At 35.0% G+C, this 21,252-nt stretch overlaps 1 protein-coding gene and 1 pseudogene across 4 annotated transcripts in view; one reads left to right on the top strand and one right to left on the bottom strand.

Annotated features, from left to right (window-relative positions):
- The window catches only part of LOC149410710 (adenosylhomocysteinase-like 1), a 136,073-nt gene that overhangs the window by 23,077 nt on the left and 91,744 nt on the right, over positions 1-21,252 (bottom strand). For all 4 annotated transcript variants that reach the window (XM_089648146.1, XM_089648147.1, XM_089648148.1 and 1 more), the window contains 7 exons: positions 12,172-12,371; positions 10,627-10,765; positions 7,747-7,914; positions 6,472-6,604; positions 3,123-3,249; positions 2,792-2,869; positions 2,386-2,565 (listed from right to left, as the gene is read on the bottom strand). In XM_089648146.1, the coding sequence (XP_089504272.1) occupies positions 2,386-2,565; positions 2,792-2,869; positions 3,123-3,249; positions 6,472-6,604; positions 7,747-7,914; positions 10,627-10,765; positions 12,172-12,371 (1,025 nt within the window). The remainder of the gene's footprint in view (positions 1-2,385; positions 2,566-2,791; positions 2,870-3,122; positions 3,250-6,471; positions 6,605-7,746; positions 7,915-10,626; positions 10,766-12,171; positions 12,372-21,252) is intronic.
- On the top strand, positions 12,732-20,724 carry LOC149410711 (uncharacterized; annotated as a pseudogene).

The raw sequence follows: 21,252 nt of genomic DNA, 5'->3' as shown, positions 1-21,252 counted from the left end.
TGATAAGGGAGCCACGATTCTTACTTCAGTGATTCAATGTTATGTGTAAAATATAAATATAATATATCCATATATTTTTTTAATATAAGTTTTTTTGAAAAAAAGTTTGATTAAAGTGAATATATAGTTTGTTGATCTATATGAATATATAGTTTGTTGGTCTATATGAATTAATAGTTTATTGATATGTATGAATATATAGTTTATTGATCTATATGAATATATAGTTTGTTGATCTATATGAATATATAATTTGTTGATCTATATGAATGTATTATTTATTGATCTATATGAATATATAGTTTATTGATCTATATGAATGTATTATTTATTGATCTATATGAATATATAGTTTATTGATCTAAATGAATATATAGTTTATTTATCTATATGAATAAAAAGTTTATTAATCTATATGAATATATAGTTTATTGATCTTTAATATATAGTTTGCTAAGCCATAATATTTTTAGAGCCTTTTAGAGTCTTACTTACGCAGGAAGGCGCTTTTCAGTTTAGTGCATCTTTCAATTTACGTTTAGGCAATTTTTATCATAATCTTTGAGATAAGAACGTTGTATGTGTAATTATTATTTTTTTTTATATCTCAGAGTAGAAATCTAAGTTTCTCTTCGACACCCCCGGTCAATGACTCAACGCACTTATGGGAAGAAAAAATAAGAGAATTTAGTCTCTATATTGACTCTGACGGTGAAATTAGTGATAATGAGTGTGATTCTGCCAGTGAAGAAAGTAGTGTAAATGAAGGAGAAAACAATGAAATTTTTTTCATACTATGTAATTGATTTATATTCGTTAAATTTGTTTATTGTATACAACATCATACAAAATTCAGATAAGGGCTTCTCAGATTATCAATAATTATGTTGTGATAAAGACAGTTAATTTCTAAACACCCTAAAAAATCTCAACCTGACTTATCTCCTCATTCAATGTCTGCCAGAAAAATATATATCCCTTTCAAACCTCAAGAAAAAAAGGTTTTTTTCCAGAATTTTGGTATTTTTTAGAATGGTAAGATCCTATAAATGGATAGAAATTTTCGATTTGCATAGGAGTTTGCAAGATAGCTGGCACTTCACTTTTTTATCTGGTTCATACAAATTAAAATTAAATTTATAACTTTTAAGATATTACAAGAATACATAAAACAGCTGCCACCTAAGGTTTCGGTGGTTAAAGAATCTGATAATGCGCATGCGTGAAATCATTGCTAGATGCAATAAACATTGTTGCCAGATCTAGAAAACAGAGTTAAACCGTGTTTTTTTATTAGCACCAACTCGAATCTAAACTTTTACAGTCTTTATACAATGTCTAATAAAAACACCGTTTAACGGTTGTGAAGTGTTTTTGTATTAGTAAGGCTGTTATTGTGAAATAATTGAAATACATGTAGATTGTGGGATGAGGGGAGATGCCGTAAAATCAACTTTAATGATTATGATTGCTCTATAGAACATACCTGTGAGCCAACAAACTGCATTCCAGTTTGGCGGGACAAAAAATAGTTTTAAAAAATCTATTTTAAACATATTATAGTTATAAAAAAAAACTGTAAATCCAAATAATATTTTTATTTTCATAATTATTTTTGTGGGTCAACTTTCAAAATCAAATTTCAGGGTTTAGAGGTATGTGATTTCTATGGAGCATATTATAATATACACCGTCAAATTTGTCTATAACTAGTCTGCAGAAAAATCGCCGACGAAAAATCTTCGTAAGGGCCTTCGATATAAGTTTTGGGAACTCTGTTAAAAACAAAATTGACTATATATATATTAAAAAGCATTTTTTAATAACGATTGCGCATGCGATCAGTTAATTCAAAATATCAACTTGTATGCTGTCTACAAGCTAAAAATAAATAATATTGTATTGATAAGCCAGGGAATCTAGCATAGTCGATTGATAAAATATTTATCGATAATGTCGATAACTTGTCATCGTTGAAACAACGGTTACAATCGAATAAATTACGCTTAGTTTAGTTAATTTTTTTTTTTTTTTTCGATTGCGATCTGCAGTCATGCTCTGGAACCATGACAAGTTACCGACATTATCAATAAAAACTTTATCAATCGACTATGCTAGATACACGGTTCAAGATATGGTGACAATTGATGTCAGCGAGGGGAGGGTTGAAACAGAAGGTACCATGCCATTGTTGCCTGTGATATTGGAATGGGGGATGGTGAGGGGGGAACTGGGTACGGTGAATGGTTATAGCGGAATGGGGAATGAGAGGACGGTGAATGGTAATAACGGAATGGGAAATGGAGGGACGGTGGGTGGGGAACGGGGTATGGAGAATGGTAATAGGGGATTGGGGAAAGAGGAATGATGGAAGTGCCTGCGTACCTGAGAGCGGACCCTCTCCCAGACGAGGTCGGGAGTGCGCAGGCTGTGCACGTCTATCTCGGTATTGGAGTGGCCCATGTTGCACACCACACAGCCGTTCTTCATGCGCTCCATGTGCTCCCGTGTCACCACGCCCTTGTTGCCCGTGGCCGTGATCACCAGGTCCACATTGCGGATCACCTGTAACGTTTTCACAATTATCAATAAAGTGAGGTTAAAATTACCGTAGAAACTATCCTATCTTATGTGAATTCCGCATATTCGCACTGTCTGGAGCCAGTAAGACTATGGCATGAATGGTAGTATTTCACCGAGGCGATACTAAGGGTATCTACCACTCTGGCATGACAACAGACTATTCACAATGGTCATTATGTAATTGTGTATGTTTTTTAAACACACTTACCTCATTAAGTTTGACTACTCTGCATCCGTCCATGGAACCTTGTAGGGCACAGATTGGATCGATTTCCGTTACGTACACCTGTTAAACAAAATTAAACACATTAGTATTGTCGCATGGTCACAGTACAGGCATACAAATAATAATAAAATGTAATTTTAAATTATGCATATTACTTTTACCCAATAATTTATTTAAAAAAATTCTGTCAGAAGACACTGAACATATTGAATAATACTACTGGTCCAACATTTGAGCCTTGTGGTAGACCACTTTATTTAACATAAGCAAGTAACAAGCAGGTTTTAGTGTTGTTTAACAGGGCGATACTTACAACACATCCGAGGGCTCGGAGTGCCTGACAGCAGCCTTTTCCCACTTCTCCGTAGCCGCAGACCACCGCCTGCTTGCCCCCGAACATGAGGTCGGTGCTGCGCTTCAATGCATCTATGATGCTTTCCCTGGACAAAATAATTTACGAGTTAATTGTCATTGCCTATAAATTATCGATAATAAAATCTGAAATCTGAAACGACAGCAAATTTGTATTTTACAGGGTTTTCCAATAAGAGGTGATATTTTGATATTCAATCGTAAAAGATCAATGGTTTCGTTGCTTGTGTGGCACGTAGCGCCGTCTTGTTGAAAGTAAACGTTGTCCAGATCAATACCATCCAATTCCGGCCATAAAATATCATTAATCATCTCTCGATAGCGCAATCCATTCACCGTAACTGTTGCTCCAGCCTCATTTTCGAAAAAGTAAGGTCCAATGACTCCGCTGGACCATAAACCGCACCAAACAGTCACACGTTGAGGATAGAGAGGCTTTTCAACAAGAACTCCTGGGTTTTCCGAGCCCCAGATTCGACAATTTTGCTTTTTGACGAAGCCACCGAGGTGGAAATGGGCCTCATCACTCAAAATGATTTGCATTTGATTCACTCAAGTGAATTTTAATAATTTCAATGCGTTGTTGAAGCGTGTATCGTTCCATTTTTATTAATGGCGTAGTTTCTACTTGTCAAATGTAAAAAAATGACAGCTTCAAAAGTAACATCTACCGAAATAGCGGGCTATTCAAAATAACACCTCTTATTGGAAAACCCTGTATAATGCCTCGTTTAACAGCCCTCCACACCAGCTACCGAATCATTCCTTTATAATCTTATTCATGATACTATACATGGTGTCCGGAAACTCGTAGTACAAGCGGGAAACTGGTGAATCTACATCACATTTGGAGTCGATTTTGTAGTATAATTTTTTTTGATTTGAGCTTTCGTTTTCGAGTAAATCGAGTCAGAAGTTGATTTTTTTTTTGATCAAATTCTTATAAATTATTACTGAAGATCAAAGTACCCAACTAATTAAAACTATTTAAAAATTTAAAAGTAAAACAAATAATGACGAAAAAATTTGAACCCTGAAATAGCCGAAAAATATATTTTTTTGGTATTTTATAAAAATGCTCAAATCAAAAAACTTTATGTTTATTTGGGTTCCCCGTGTGGTATACATTCTCCAGTTTCCGGCTTGTACTACGAGTTTCCGGACACCATGTATATATACTTTTCTCATTTCTACAGCATTCACAACTTTCGTCTTTCCTCTGTCTTACATCAAAGTTGGTATCAGTACATTATTGACTGAGCGTAGCGTAGTCCTGTTTTGACTCAATCGTTTGGTATTTCATCTATCTGTAAATTTGTTTGTATGTTCCATTTTTGGTTCAAGATAGTGGCCATGTTGGATACTACATTTTTATCCCACCAGAGTTCGCATGAGAGTAGACTCTACTACAAGCTGTGAAATCGGAATAATCAATATTACTTTACATTTTTAATTTTTCACTTAGCACGGGAACATTTCCTAATTTATGGAAGATCTCTAAAGTAACACCACTGTATAAAGATGGGGATAAATATTTGGTCTCTAACTACAGACCAGTAGCGATCCTCTCCTCTCCGGCAAAATTGTTCGAACTAATAATTCATAAATATATCTACGCCCAAGTAGAACCTTATTTAATAGACGAACAACATGGTTTTAGATCTGGCAGATCGACTGTGTCAAATCTGATGGTCTTTACGGAATATGTATCTCAAGCTCTTGACGGTAACAACCAAGTTGACGTCTCATACAACGACTTCGCAAAGGCTTTTGATACCGTAGACCCGCTGATACTCTTAAATAAATTAGACCGTTTTGGATTCTCGGTAAAAATTTTAAATTTATTTGTAAGCTATTTATCAAGTAGACAGCAATACGTAACGTATGGTATTTCTAACTCGTCGTACTTTCCCACAAACTCTGGGGTTCCTCAAGGGTCTAATCTTGGTCCTTTACTTTTTTCCTTTTTTATTAATGACATTCATCATGCTATAAAGTTTGCGAAATTTTTGTTATTTGCAGATGACTTGAAGCTATTTTTAAGAATCCGGACCTTAGAAAACTGCGCACAGCTCCAGGGAGACATAAATGCTATCGTGGTATGGAGTGAAATTAACAAATTAGGTTTTAATTTTAAGAAATGCGCCATAATGTGCTATACTAGATCTAACACTGTGATTTATTACAACTATAGGATGTCCCAATGTTCTCTTAAACATATTTGTGAACCGAAAGATTTGGGAATAACCTTTGACCCACACTTAACATTTCACGTTCATATTGAAACGATATGCAGCAGGGCTTTGAGAATGCTTGGATTTGTGCTATGTAACTCCAGGCATTTCTGCAGCTCTGCCGTGGTTCGCTTGCTATATTTTAGCCTAGTACGTAGTATTTTGGAAAGTGGCTCAATAATATGGGGACCAGGGGATGCAACGTACACTTCTATGGTAGAGAAAGTACAAAAGAAGTTTCTACGTTATCTTTATCTTAGAGACTTCGGGTACTATCCCTATTTATACCCATCAGCCTTCCTTTCCGGAATGCTAGGTATCGATAGTCTTGTCAACAGGCGGAAAGCTGCGTTGCTGATGATGGCCTATAACTTGTTGAACGGTCACATCAACAATCCAGAAATTTTGAATAAAATTTTATTTTACGTCCCTGATAACTTCGCAAGAGCGCGTAGACACAAACCATTCATTCTTCCGAGATGTAGGATTAACTTACCATCAGCAATGCCTCTCGGAAGAATGATAGGCCTTCTTAACTCACTAGCCTCTGACATCGAAATTTTCCACCTGCGCATCACTAAATTTAAATTGCTAATTAGGCAATTATGATTGTATAATGTATCTTTGTTAATGGATATTTTTATTCTGTAAATATACATGTAAAATATAAATAAATAAATAAATATTACGGTGGCTACATGCCTGAAGAAAGTTTGAAAAATAAAAAAATAAAAATTGTCATTGAGATAGTGACGTTTCTTTGGACTAATTGTATAATTCCTAATATGAAATTTAAAAAATGTTACAAAATATATTAAATAACAGAATAAAACGTGTTTTTAATAATTTTCCGAACTCAGTTTGCAATTTTTTTCTATCGAGGAAATTTCATATAATTAACGTTTCGGCATAACAAATGTACAGATATTATCTTCAAAAATAACAGAAGTATTTTTGGAACTTAAAAACTTAAAGAGTTAAAAAGAAACTTGTAATAAATAGGTAGAAATTGGGTATGAAGGGGCTCAAAGTGTATAAAATATATAGATATCTTACCTACAAGAGTAAAGGTTGTCAAACTTGGTTTTGGTGACAGAATCGTTAACATTCATAGCTGGAACGCAGAGTTTCCCCGCTTTGCTGAGCTGATACAGTCTGTGCACCCCCGTCACACTCTCCTCCACGATCCCTGGAATAGAAAGCACAAAATCATTGTGTAATCAACTGGTCAATTCAATCAGACGGGCTAAGATCAAAATCCACAGCAGGTAACGCCTTATCCCTTTTCCACATAATGTCAAGTTATGCTCAGTGAAAAGATCTGTATTGTAAATATAATGGATTTACAACATCTTTTTAAAAAAATAATAATATTCGTCAAATGAATAAATAAGTACAAATAATGCATTCATATTTTTTTGGAGACAGTGGCGGAATTACAGCAACGCATTTGTTAGGATCCCCACTTTCTACGAACATATAAATAATAAATCCACCAACTGCGCCAAGATTATTTAGGTGTTTGTAATGTGTTTAATGATAACACAATATGAGGTAACAGTTAGTATAGCGAACTAACGTCTTTCTTGGACGAGATCTGGGTATGGAAAATGGGTTAGTAAGAATGCCCTACTGTATATAAAGGTTCTATGTACTATGTATTACTATCTCACTCTAACACTGCTGAAATCATAAAAGCTAGAGCAATAAATACATTTATAAAATAAGGTTTGATTCACCATTCATTCATGAAACATGCAACATGTGACGGCACCTCCGTCTAAAGACAACAATGGAGGTAAGGCTCTTGACTAGCAAGCTGAAGGTCGCAGGTTCAAATCCCAGCGTGCGCAAGTAAATTTTATTTGATTAATTTATATTATTTCAAAATTTATTAAATTAAAATAATATATAAATATGCTTGCGGCACATTATCTTAATGACTGTGCAGTTTAGGATTGTTGTAAACAGAAGTGGCACTCTCTGTTATTTACAAAAAGAAACGTGGAAGTTTTCATGTTTTTTTTTTGCGGCATCGGATTTTTATCTACTAGTAATAATTATCGCAGCATCCAGGGTATGTATAAAGGGACCACACCTGAAAGCCAAGTAAGACAGAGGCCCCCTTTACTGTTAATTCTCCATCACTTAGCAGAAAGCCCACGTAAATCTGACTTAAAAAAGCCGAGGGTTTGTCTGTATCGGTCCAATAAATTAGGATATATATTACCAAACGAGATTGTAGCTTGAATTCCAAGTTTTATTCCAGTCCTGACTTTTGCTCCAGTAATGGTGTTAATATTAGATTGGATAGACTTGCAGCGGACATACCCTTGATGGCCTTGAAGGCGGCCGGGTGCTTCTTCAGCATGAGGTGAGTGGCGTCGCCCCCGTCGTCCAAGATCATGTTTGGCTGCCAACCCTCGGCGGCTATGCATCGGTCTATGCACCACCAGAAGTCTTCCTCTGTCTCTCCGCGCCACGCAAATACACTATAACCTGCAAGTGCAAAAATATTTTTTAAAAGCGGTCTACGTCAAAGTGCATGGTTACCTTTTTTGGACGGTTGTTCAACAGTTTAAACATTATTTACGTGACTGTCGCACACGCGATCCATCAGCAATTATCACCTAAATCTAAATATTACATCTGTGTTTGAAGTGGAACAGATATTTAAAAAAAAGTCCCATTCTTTCACAAAACATGCGTCTACATCTAGATAATATAACTACATTCAAATGTCAATTTGACCAAAACATGGACAAGTCCCTCTTCAATAGTAAACGATTCAATTAGACAAAGGTATTATAAAAGTTAATGTCACATCACTTTTCCGTTTAGTATAAAAATTTGCAAACCTCGACAAATATTTTTCAAATGATAAATATTGTTTCATAGAATTATTTTTAACTTTTCGGGAGCGTTAACGGTAATTTTTTTAAGGCAAACTGAAAGCACAGTAATCTCTCTTTCTAACATTCTTTAAGATATATTTCTCAGCCTACTATAGGGTTTTCTAATAAGAGGTGTTATTTTGAATAGCCCGCTATTTCGGTAGATGTTACTTTTGAAGCTGTCATTTTTTCGACATTTGACAAGTAGAAACTACGCCATTAATAAAAATGGAACGATACACTTTTTTTTTTTTTTTATAATATTTAATTTTTATTTAATATTAAATTTACAATTACATGTTATTACATTACATTAAGTTTATTTTCTTTTTATTACAGTACATCGTGATACACCTTTTTTTTTAGCTCGTGTTAAAAAGGCGGAGAAACGCGTGTAAATAGTAATTTAACATATTTTTTCAGAGAGTGTAATGATAATGAAAAGAATTTTTATTTTTTAATATAACAAAATAAAAATTTTATATGTAACAAAATTTTATCAAATAGAAAAGAGAAAAGGATGTAAAAGAAAGAAAGAGATAAGAATAACACGCTTCAACAACACATTGAAATTATTGGTGGCTTCGTCAACAAGCAAAATTGTCGCATCTGGGGCTCGGAAAACCCAAGAGTTATTGTTGAAAAGCCTCTCTATCCTCAACGTGTGACTGTTTGGTGCGGTTTATGGTCCGGCGGAGTCATTGGACCTTACTTTTTCGAAAATGATGCTGGAGCAACAGTTACGGTGAATGGATTGCGCTATCGAGAGATGATTAATGATTTTTTATGGCAGGAATTGGATGGTATTGATCTGGACAACGTTTACTTTCAACAAGACGGCGCTACGGGCCACACAAGCAACGAAACCATTGATCTTTTACGATTGAATATCAAAATAACACCTCTTATTGGAAAACCCTGTACAAAATGAGATAGCATAACTTTTATGAGACCGTGTCAGGCTGGGATATATATCTTCCAAACAGACTCTACGGCTGTTTGTTGTCTGTGAAGAATATCTCCAAAAATTACCCAAGGAGTACTATTACTATTACATTGAAAATTAGGTCCTTAAGCTGCATTCTTGTTTCGGAATAAAATGTAAAACAGTTACACTGCCTATGACATAAAATATCATCATATAGCACTACATATCATCATATAGCATAATGTAAATTTGTAAAGGTGTAGGGAAAGAATGGACACAGGGAACGTAAAAGGCCCAATTAACTCTAATGATCGCGTTGGGCCACAAATAACGAGCATTCAAGTATTATATATTTGTTTTCAAAACAACATGGATGACAACAGGAAATGGTTATGCCAACGAGAAATGAATACACAATCATGTTTCCCGCGAGATGTCCAGCATTGTTATGCTATGAATTAGATTTCTAAATAAAAAATATTGTGACATACGTCTCTGGCAAAACATTGATTTTTTATACATACTGGTTCATACAGAATACAGCAGTCCCAACCGCCCGAGGTCAATGGGACTATTTTTATATTTTATTTTGGCCATTTGTTCATCGAAGTTTACAAATGTCTAATTTATTATTAATTATATAAATGCAACACTTTTATCATTCATCGGATTTTCTTTTTATCAATATGGCTCCTACCATCCAGCTTAAATAATATTTTTAACAATCCTTCTGACTTAATTACCAGTATTTTTTTTGTTAGTCAATTTTAATAGTTAAAGTAATTTTCAGAGTAAAATTTTTCGGGTCTCCCCAAAAGACACCTGTCAGCATCGCTTCACTATTTTTATTGTATTCCACCAATGTGCAAAATCGATTATTTCAAAACCTGCATTATTATATAGAAAATGGTGTGACGCCAACAAACTAACCGATAAGAAAAATGCTCCTTTATCGCTTAGGTCAACTGTATTTGGGATCATTTTGATGCAAGTACAATATTTTAATTTAGATCAGAGGTTCCCAAACTTTTTTTCAAATTTGCAGCGCCAAGATGGCACCACTTTAGTTCACAGTTTGCATACGGATAATTCCAGCAAGTTGGTATAGGCTTCAAAATTGATAGCATTTTGTACCTGGCGTAAAGGGTAGACTGAGAATGTTTGTAGCACACCACCCCTCGTGAGTACAAGCCTCCACTGACTGGAAGTATCTACGACTCCTGTTAGGTTAGGTTAGGTTAGGTTAGGTTAGGTTAGGTTAGGTTAGGTTATATTATCTTCCATCCTTGCTACATGTCCTACCCAACGGAGTATTCTTCACTATGTGTAGGTTTTTGTAAATAATTACATTTCAAGTAACTGTAACAATAAAGTGTGGTGTTTCCTCACCAGCTTCGGCGAGGGCGGCAGCCACCTCGTTCTGTGTGGAGTAGATGTTGCACGCAGCCCAGCGCACCTGCGCCCCCAGGGCCACAAGGGTCTCTATCAAAACTGCGGTCTGCGCATTTATGTGCGTGCAGCCAACAATCTGAAAATTAAACAACACTATAAACGTATCTGTCATTGTGATTCGGGACATCCTTTGAAAACTTCTTTGTGACTCCAAGATAACACAGCAAGCGTTACTCTACACTGATGCTTGAATTGTATTGTAAAGCCATTCTTCCACAGGAATAAGTAAGTATCCGATACTCGATGATACAAGTATCTTGTCGACTACCGCCAAAAATCTGCGCAGAGGTTCTTACATAGGCACACATTGCCGACATTTTGTAAACAGTTTCGGTTGATTCAACTTACATCGTCGTGACTTTAAACATTGAGTGACTTGTGTCAGACATTTTGTAATAATGCGTGTGCTTTAGATCAATGCTAGTAAAAAAATTCAGTAAAAAATGATGGGGTATTGTCATTGTGCTTGCAAAAACGGCTATCATTTCAGCATAACGTTTTTTTAGATCAAAAACTTCTAAAAAATTAAGGACTCGGGACCAATTACGGGTATGTTCATATGTTTAACCGTTATTGCACTAAATTCATCCAAACGTTGTTTGTTGGTCCATTTAAATACAAAACTGGGAAATTTTTTTGCTTCCCCTATAAAATTTAGTAAAACTCACATAGACAGTTTTGCGAGCGCAACGACAATATAAACATGACAGCTACAGAACTGTTTAGTTGTGTTTAGTTTCAGGTTATGAAAGCATTCTAGACGTTTCAATGATTCTTGGTGATGCCGGTCTCTTAGCGACGTGTACAAACTGTGTGCTACAAGTTGTTTACGACGTGAATACACAAAATGATTATCGGATAATTGTGAATCCCTGTGGAAGAAAGTTTAAAATGTTGCCTAAGAGTAAAACATTATTATTTTTTTGGTTAATGTTAACGGTAAAAATAAAAGTGTTTAACGGTACCGTATTACATATTGATAAGTGCCTAGATAATATTTCCACACACCTAGACACCTGGTGAGACAATTCAAAATAATCCATTTACCAGAAAGGGTGTTTTTTTTTAAATGAGAATACTGCACAACATTCTCGAGCCAGTGGAACTGTGATATCTGCAATTGGGGTAGATCTTGAAGCTGATAGGATAGAAGGAATGTTGGGAAGTACCTGGCTATTCAAATGTGGTCATTAAACACGGTTAAAGCCATTTCAAGCAACGATTCCATTCTGAAGGGATAAGAAGATGGAGACGCCTGAGGAAGACACAGCAATACTTGAGTGGGCCCGTGTCAAGAGTCAGAATAACAGAAGTAGAAAATTATGAATGTTGCAATGTATGAATGTGAATAAAGTAAGGAATGTGTGCCAAGACAGAGTTGTTTGACGGTCCATCCTCTCTGCTTACCCTGCGGTGAAACTTGAAAAGCGTGATGGAAGTTAGATATTTATCTAACACTAGAAATTAACTGGAAAGACTCACCTTAGCATTTTTGAGCGGCTTATCCTCGCTGGCCCTGGTACGCAGCGCCACGATGCCCGGCATCTCCTGCTCGGCGATCTCTATCTCGCGCCGCCCGAAGGCATGCTGCGCGATATTTCGCACGCAGAAGTCCGCAAAGCCCTTGGAGGACTTCTGCTGCTTCTCGCGTGGGGGCACCTCGTCCTCCGAGGAACTGGACCCTGGAATTGGAAAGTATTGGTGAGTAAAAAATGTATCTAACTATTAATTAATTAAGGAACTTTAATCATAGGGTTAACATGACTGTAAAAATGGACAATAGGTAGATTTCCGGAATAATCAATTAAGTGCTTAATATGCTGTATATTACAGCGCCCTTGAGGTGTTTTTGCACAAAAACGGCGCTATACAAGTCATCCAAGTATTATTATTATTATTATTATTAATATTATTATATATATATTTTTTTTTATGTGAAACCATTAAAGAATCCCAACTGCTCCCAACTATCTGGAGCCAATGAGACTGTGGCATCCCCAATTGGGATCTGTTGTGACACTGAAGATAGTGAGGGGAAGGAGATGGTGATGAGGAAGGTGGCTATTCAGATACTTGGCTATTTAGATGTGGACACCAAATACGGCCAAAGCAATTTTAAGCAACATGGTAATATACTATACTAAAAAATATATTATTTGTGAAATAACACAAAATAATCAAATAAAATTTTCTTGTGCACTTGTGAATGGTTCAAGGGTATACTACCATCCAATACGTGATGGCTTGAACTCACAAAAGTGGGCGGTGCGCTAAAAATATTGCCAGTCTATCCCTACATCAGGTCAGGTAAACCTTCAGCGGTGAAGGGCACCAGCAAATAGCGATGTTGAAGCTTATACCGACCTGATGGAGTGTTTGGTATGCGAGCTGGAAACTAAAGTGGCGCCATCTCGCCGAAGAGTTTAAAAGGCAATAGCGAGCGCCGTTCACGTTTCGGAGAAATTTCAATACTATGATCAGCATCCACGCTCTGAACGTATAGATAATTGGTGTTCCCGGGTGAAGTTTCTAGATGAGCGATACGGAATTCGCTCGCACCACGTGACTTATGACACGTAATGCAAAGAACGAAAATTCGAGCCGGTTGAATTAAACTCAATTCTAATAGTATTCTTACGGCCGTTGTTTCCAATCCTACTGATCAACTTTTGAACCAAAATTTTGGCTCAGCATTCCTCAAATGCACAATTACGCACTTCCCAATGCAACTCTCCTATCAGCTAACCTCTGGCTCAGTAAAAGGGTTAGTTATAAAAAGTGTCAACAGAGTGAAAAATGACAGCCAAATGTTGTACGTTATTTGGTTCACGCATTCTTTTTCGTATTGCGTATTACCAATTTTATTATTATTTTTAGTGTCAAATTAATATGGACAGTGAATATGAAGATATAAATAATAGATATTGTGGAATGGGCAAACATAATGGACGATAATATCGAGTTACACAGGCAGCGACAGCCATACATTGAATGACAATGATTTCTTTAACCGTTTTCGATTGTCAAAAATGTCGTTTCGAATGCCGGATGATGTTGTAAACTCCATAATATTCATTTTTCCATTCTGCATGAAATTCTTGCTACTTTTTGGTTTCTATATTGTCCAAGGTTCTTAGTTTCATGTTAACACACAGAGGAGAAACATCAATCGTCAAATTAGTATAAATGTATTTTCGCAGCATTAGTAAAAGTCAAGCTAATGCTTTATTTTTAATGGAATCACATGCATTTGTTAAAAAAATATAAAATGTCGGTTTTTGTATTACGGTACTTAAACAAATTATCTGTATTAATAATAAGTAAAATATTAACTCATCAATATTAATTTAACATTGAAAGTTTTTACTTTGATGTCGTTTTATTGTCCATGAAAGTGGGCGGGACAACTTAAGATTATCAATGATAAAGATGTTTGGAAACAGGCGAATCGAGCGTCACTGAATAAATGGCTTGGCTGATCAGAGCCTCAGATTGATCGATCTAAGAGTTGGGAACAACGGCCGTTAGAATAACAATATAGTTATTACCCTTATTACTGTTATTTGCTTTGATTTTTATTAGTTACTTTAGTTATTTGCGGTGTTATATATGATAATTATTATTTTTAGATTGACCGAAATTTTGGGAGTGCGTTGCTCCAACGCTTCTTAGAGCTAGCCGCGACTGACTACCATCCCAGTTGAGAAATTGATCCTCATGCTTGAGATGGTGATATTGTAACAGAGAAAATTATTCAACATAAAAAAAGAAGAATATATCTTTAATATGATAAAATGAACGCACTGTAAAACTTTTTGATTAACATAACCCGGCATAAATCAGATAAATGCTTCAGGCTAATTTGTTCAGTTTTGCGAACAAACAGCTATTATCCATAGAATCAATTTGTTCGCTTTACGGTCTCCTAGAAATTGCTGTATCTTCCATAATGTCATAGTGAGAAATATATCATTTACACTGGGTTAGAAAGAGAAAACACTACGCTTTATATTCAAATCTAGAAGTTAACTCTGGATAAGAATCAAACTGTGCACCTCTATGCATTGAAATATATAGATAGTTTATTGTGTTCGTTCGCGGTCGGAAGTATTCGGGCGACATCGACAGCTGCCACACCCCCCTAAGTACTTCCCGCACGAGAACTATTTTTTACCCTGATATTGCAAGGAATGTAGACTCTATATATTTATAACTCAATGCCTCAATTTGAAAAAATTTATGAAACTTTGTGAATTATTTTTATGTGAAACGACATATAAAGTGTTTAATATGAAACGAAAATAATGTTTATAATACATTTGTCTAACTAAATACGTGGGATTTTATTTGTTATAAGTTATTTTAGTTTGAAAAAAAAACGTAAGATGAACCATTCATTAAACTTTTTTATGTTTAAAATTATATTTTATTTCTAACCATAGAATTTATAAGCTTATTTCACCAACTTTTTAAAACAGTTTTAAGTTTTCGGATACGTTGAGAAATATTAAATTTATTTGGATTTTATTGCAAAGCAGAAATAAGCACAAAATCTCCGACCTTCTTACAGCGTATTTAAGAAATATAACGGTCAGTATGCCAGAGGCCTGAGGGGTAAAGAAACCCCATCACTTATTTCTACTTAAAAGGGAAAATTTTCAACTTTATCGGTTATACACGGTGTCCAGAAACTCATAGCACAAGTAGGAAACTGGTTTTTTAATGTTTACAAATTCCTATTTAAAAAAAAACCGTAACATTCAAACCATCACAGAAATATGTGCAAAAACATTGTTGGGGTTTGTAACACCCTACTAACCCTAATTTAAAAACTTTGAGATTTGAAAAAAGGAAAACAACTGATGTTCCATTTTTCGCTAAAAACAATAAGTAGGCGTAAGCAAGACAAAGGACTGTTTCTCAGTGACGTTTCGCAAGGAGATCGCTGTCTAAAGTGTATACAAGTGTATAATACACACAATATTATTCAATTCTAATTTATTGTGCGTCCCATAAAAATCACGATTTATTTGCAAAAATATCGTAAGTGTCATATTAGTCGCATAAAGTTACGAAGCTGATTTGAATTCGTAGAATCAATTACAAGTTAGGAAGCTGATTTGAATTATTAGAATCTCATACAAGTTAGGAGGCCGATTTGTGCGAGTTTCCTGGCCTTGTGATCTACGAAGTTTTGGTTATACGGGGAGATTACTGAAAGTTGAATACATTTCATTTGAGTGTATTTAGTAACCCAACCTAAGTGAAACTCACACGAAACACGAGAATATTCGACCGCAAGTAGTAGTACCTAATACATGAACCATAAAACCGCATAATATAACATTCGGACTAGATCAATTTATTGCAGCACGTGATGCTTTCTCTTTCACTCATCTTGCACGGACTAACCGTGTGCTAGAGCGAGAAGGGACATTTCGGCGACCATGACCTAGTTTGCAGTTCGCTGAATGAACGACTCCACGACACGTGATCCAATTTGATTAACATTCTGTTTTAATTGATTCTAACATCTGTATGTAGTGTTTAAATCTTATGAACACTCCTTAGTGGTTAAATGCAGCCTTCGTGGCACAGCGGTAAGATACCTTGCTGAGAGGTTCAAATCCCAGCAAAGTTCAAACAATAACAAAGAAAACCTTTCGATGTATCACTCAATTTTAAAAAAAAAACATTACTTGAAATGAATTTAGCTGTCTTTGGTGATTACATCTGAATAGCCAAGTAGTTCCCAACCTTCATCTAATTCTTCTCTTTCCTGACTACCGGGAGTATAGTATTTTTTTGGTTATACATACACTTAGGAGGCCCTGAGGAAAATAATTCTCCTCAGGGCATAGATCATCTTTGGGGATGCTGTGTGGATGGTCTTTCTTAAGTGGTTATATACAGTTGGAATTTTCAAAAAAACGAAAAAAAAAATATTATTTCATTTTCGTGATGAACATTTATTTAAGTACACACACAGAAAATTTCAAGTCAATCCGGCTATTATTTTCGAAGTTACACGCATATTTGTAAAGACGTGTCAGAGCGGAGACGGTGACTCCAGAACGTATTCGCGGGTTTTAAAAGTTGCACATTACGGCGATCAAGAAGTTATGAAGAAATAATGTATTAAGGTCGAAACACATTATTAAAACCCGACGCGACCCGATGAAACGCGATGCGTGTTGAGTCGAATCAAATGTAGATATTGTTTTCTTATGACCAGAAACACACTATGAACATCCGACGCGACGCCATGTCGGATGTTCATAGTGTGTTTCTGGTCATAAGAAAACAATACATTTGATTCGACTCAACACGCATCGCGTTTCATCGGGTCGCGTCGGGTTTTAATAATGTGTTCCCGCCTTTAGACACGTACAGAAGATAATGGGCACGAGACACCGAGATTGTGTGAATAAAAATGTGTAAAAAGTTCATAATAAAAATGAAAAAAAATACAAAAAAAAAAACTTTTGGTGGAAAAGGCAAACTTTGTGGTAAAATTATCGACAAGTTGGCAGTTTATTATGGCTTAACAATTAGGAGAAATTGTTGTGATTCCGTCGAAAAAATGTATAATGCTATCTGGGCCACATATTACCATTATTGCTCAACGGACAAAAACCTCAACACGAGAAGTGCCCGACCGGACCATAGTCATGGTGCAGTTGGCAACGGGCAGTAACTGCCAATGAATTACCCACTTTCAAGCATGATCATCCGTCATTACCACAACATTTTGCTGAGGCTATACTTCCCATTTATACAGATCTCAGCAGGGTCAATCCGCACCAAATCATCCAGGCCATGTCACCCACCATCTCAGATTTTGATGAAACTTTAAATTTTTAATCCTTCCATATAGATAAGAAAATATACCAAATTTTACCTTCCTACCTCAACTCGTTTTTTTTTTTATGGGCAGTTGAAGTTTGGGCAAAATAAGCGTTTTTACATATTCCGAGCACTCCGGAAGAGCATGTACCTTCAATGAAAAAAATTTGTATCTTTGTCATTTATAGTGCAAATGCAATGAAAATTTTCAATATTATCAAGAAAACTATGCTGATTGCAGAAAAAAAAAATAAACCCTTTACATTTATCTACTTGACTTTAAAAAATTACCAAAAGTAATTTTTTAAGTAATTTTTGGGACGGAAAAGGTACTTTACAAAAAAGCAATATCTCGGGAAGGTACAGTGTTAATGAAGTAATTTTTTTTTTATTCATATTTACAAATAGCATAGAATCACATTCAAAAATAAAATTCATGGCATTTTACTTGCTTCAATAAATAAAATCCATTTTAAACTTTTTTCAAACTTTTTGTAATTTTTTTTTATTCTTATCTACAATAAACATAGTACAACCTAAAAAAATAAAACTCCTGGTATTTTGTGTGCTTCACAGTGTAGAAACGTTTTTAAAATAAGAAATCTTTATCATACAGAATTGTTCTAGGTTTTTTTAAATCTAGATACAAAAATAAATAAAATCCATTTTAAACTTTTTTCAAACTTTTTGTGATTTTTTTTATATCTATTTTTAGTTTGTAATTGGGCAAGTTATAGTTTAGGTATATAGCTAGTAATATAGGTTGAATGAATGGACTAATATCAAAGAAACAGTCCTAGAGACAAGTCACTACATGGAAATGATGTATCTGCAACAAGAACAAGACAGAACATGAAAATTACTATCTGCCTCATCACTAAGTTTGCAGGATACTACATGCTTTGTTTCCTCTGACATGCTTAGTTCTGAGTCAGCTTCAAAGCAGTGATCATCTATATAAATACAGTAGTTGTTTCATGTTATGGTGTACGTTGTTAAAATGTCTCTAATCGAAACAAGTTTAGTTAAATGTAGTGTGGGACAACATAATGGTACTGAATGTCACAAAAAAAGTTATACTAAGTCAGAGAAATTAACGAGTGTGGATTTGTTAAGTGAATTTGAAAAAAAGCTTATTCAACATAGAAGTTTTGTATCTACAGACTTGGTTTTCAACATTTGTGAGCACCACAGAATATTTAACTTAAATAAATATGAAACATTTCAAAAAGCTTGTTTTGACCCGTTCCAAAGCCACAAAAGGAAAATTACAAAAACTTTAAGAACAGTATCCTTGGAATTTTCAACAATTACAGCAGCGTTTTTCACAAGCTAAAACAATACCAGGCACTCGAGGTTTCCACTGCTTTGTTCCTCTGTCTGAAAATGAAGTTGGCACAAAAAGGATAAGTTCAGATTCAGATTATGCTTTGATTTTTAACTTCAGTGGGGAACGAAATCGCTCTGAGCAACTAAGTATGGTACAAATTTGTACAAACTCTTATGTAGCTTGCGTATATGACAACCATTGGTTTTTTGGACTTGTGGTTTCCAAAGATGAAGACGAGTGTGATGTATCAATCAAGTTTATGCATCCTTTTGGCCCAGCTCCATCCTTTTACTGGCCACATCAAAAAGAAGATATTTGTTTTGTTCCACTACAAAATATTTTTAATATCGTTGACCCTCCCACAACAAAAGGTTCAGGAAGAGCTTACTACTTTCTTGAAAAAGACGTTCATCATGCTGATCAAAAGTTCAACCATCTTATGGGTCAGATCAAGAATAAAAGTAAAAAATGAACTTGAACATTTATTTGTAAACAATATTATTGTAATGTACTTTCATTTAACCTAATCCTACATTGCCTGTTTTATTTTTATTGTATTTGTTTTTTAAAGAGTTAACTTTGTATTGAAAAGAGTTAAAAAGTTGATCTTGTTATAAAATATTGCTATGGTGTATGCATTCAGGGTAAGGAACAAGGTACATTATTTTGTTGGTGCCTTAAGCTTACATTGCAAGCTTACCAGCATGTTGTAAAGGACCGAATAAGTTTGACTTTTTTTATTTGCAAATACAGTATCTAGATTTTAAAAAACTTGGAACAATTCTGTATGATTAAGATTTCTCATTTTAAAAATGTTTCTACACTGTGAAGCACACAAAATACCAGGAGTTTTATTTTTTTAGGTTGTACTATGTTTATTGTAGATAAGAATAAAAAAAAAAATTACAAAAAGTTTGAAAAAAGTTTAAAATGGATTTTATTTATTGAAGCAAGTAAAATGCCATGAATTTTATTTTTGTATGTGATTCTATGCTATTTGTAGATATGAATAAAAAAAAAATTACTTCATTAACACTGTACCTTCCCGAGATATTGCTTTTTTGTAAAGTACCTTTTCCGTCCCAAAAATTACTTAAAAAATTACTTTTGGTAATTTTTTAAAGTCAAGTAGATAAATGTAAAGGGTTTATTTTTTTTTTCTGCAATCAGCATAGTTTTCTTGATAATATTGAAAATATTCATTGCATTTGCACTATAAATGACAAAGATACAATTTTTTTTCATTGAAGGTACAAGCTCTTCCGGAGTGCTCGGAATATGTAAAAACGCTTATTTTGCCCAAACTTCAACTGCCCATAAAAAAAAAACGAGTTGAGGTAGGAAGGTAAAATTTGGTATATTTTCTTATCTATATGGAAGGATTAAAAAATTTAAAGTTTCATCAAAATCTGAGATGGTGGGTGACAAATCCAAAATTTTCTGGATGATTTGGTGCGGATTGACCCAGCAGTGAAAAATGATTAGAAAGATGTGTTGGTGGTTTCACCCAAAACAACAACGAGAGCCACAATCAACTGATATGGAAAATCTCTCCAAAAATAGTTCAGGCCGGTTTCAAAACTGTAGAAACGGCTGCATGCATGCTGCTGGCATATTTAATGAAGGTACAACATCATTATTATATAGAGATGAATGCAATAGGGGTTTTACTTGGGCCCAAAGCGCATTCATACGCCGAAAGAGAGGATAAACAGCGCGTGGCCGTCTCCGACCGCAAAGCACATGAGAGCACACGAGAGGGAAGAATGGTCCGCAGACAACACCAACTCGAGTTATTAGAAGCTGCCGAAGGGGCGGAGGGTGTATTATATGGCCCTGGAATAGACGACTCGATGTAATTTGAAAAAAAAAATTAATCTATGTAAAGTTGATATTTATTATAACACGTACAGAAGATTATTATTATTATTATTTAATTATTTGACCGGTCAGTGGTTGAGTGGGCATAGCGCTTGGGTCTCACCCGAGCGTCGCGTGTTCGATTCCTCGGCTGGCTAAGTCCTCCATCACAACACAAGCAACATTTTCGGCTTTCTGTGGTGGTAGTAGGAGATTTTCAAACATTGTTGGGTTATTCGTAACCCGGGAATGTTTGTCTTTCTTTAAAAAAAAAAAAAAAAAAGTGCTTTTCAAACTTTAAACGCGTTTTTCTCAAAACTGTGTTTTTAAAGTCGGTGACCAAGATTACTCGGAAACGGCTCAACCGATCAGTCTCAAATTTTAACACAAGCTTCTTAACTATATTTTAGAGTTATTGATCGAAGTCCTGTCTCACCGATAAATATATATATATATATTTTTATAAACAAATTAGGCCAAAATTTTAGTAATAAGTCGATTTTTTTTGAGAAACCGTCATTTTGTCA

This window comes from Hesperophylax consimilis, chromosome 27, assembly GCF_061612785.1.
Source record: "Hesperophylax consimilis isolate HC1 chromosome 27, BYU_Hcon_1.0, whole genome shotgun sequence".
Classification (NCBI taxonomy): Eukaryota; Metazoa; Arthropoda; class Insecta; order Trichoptera; family Limnephilidae; genus Hesperophylax; species Hesperophylax consimilis.
The sequence above is the reverse complement of the archived record's forward strand: the minus strand, read 5'-3'. Positions and strand labels throughout refer to the sequence as shown.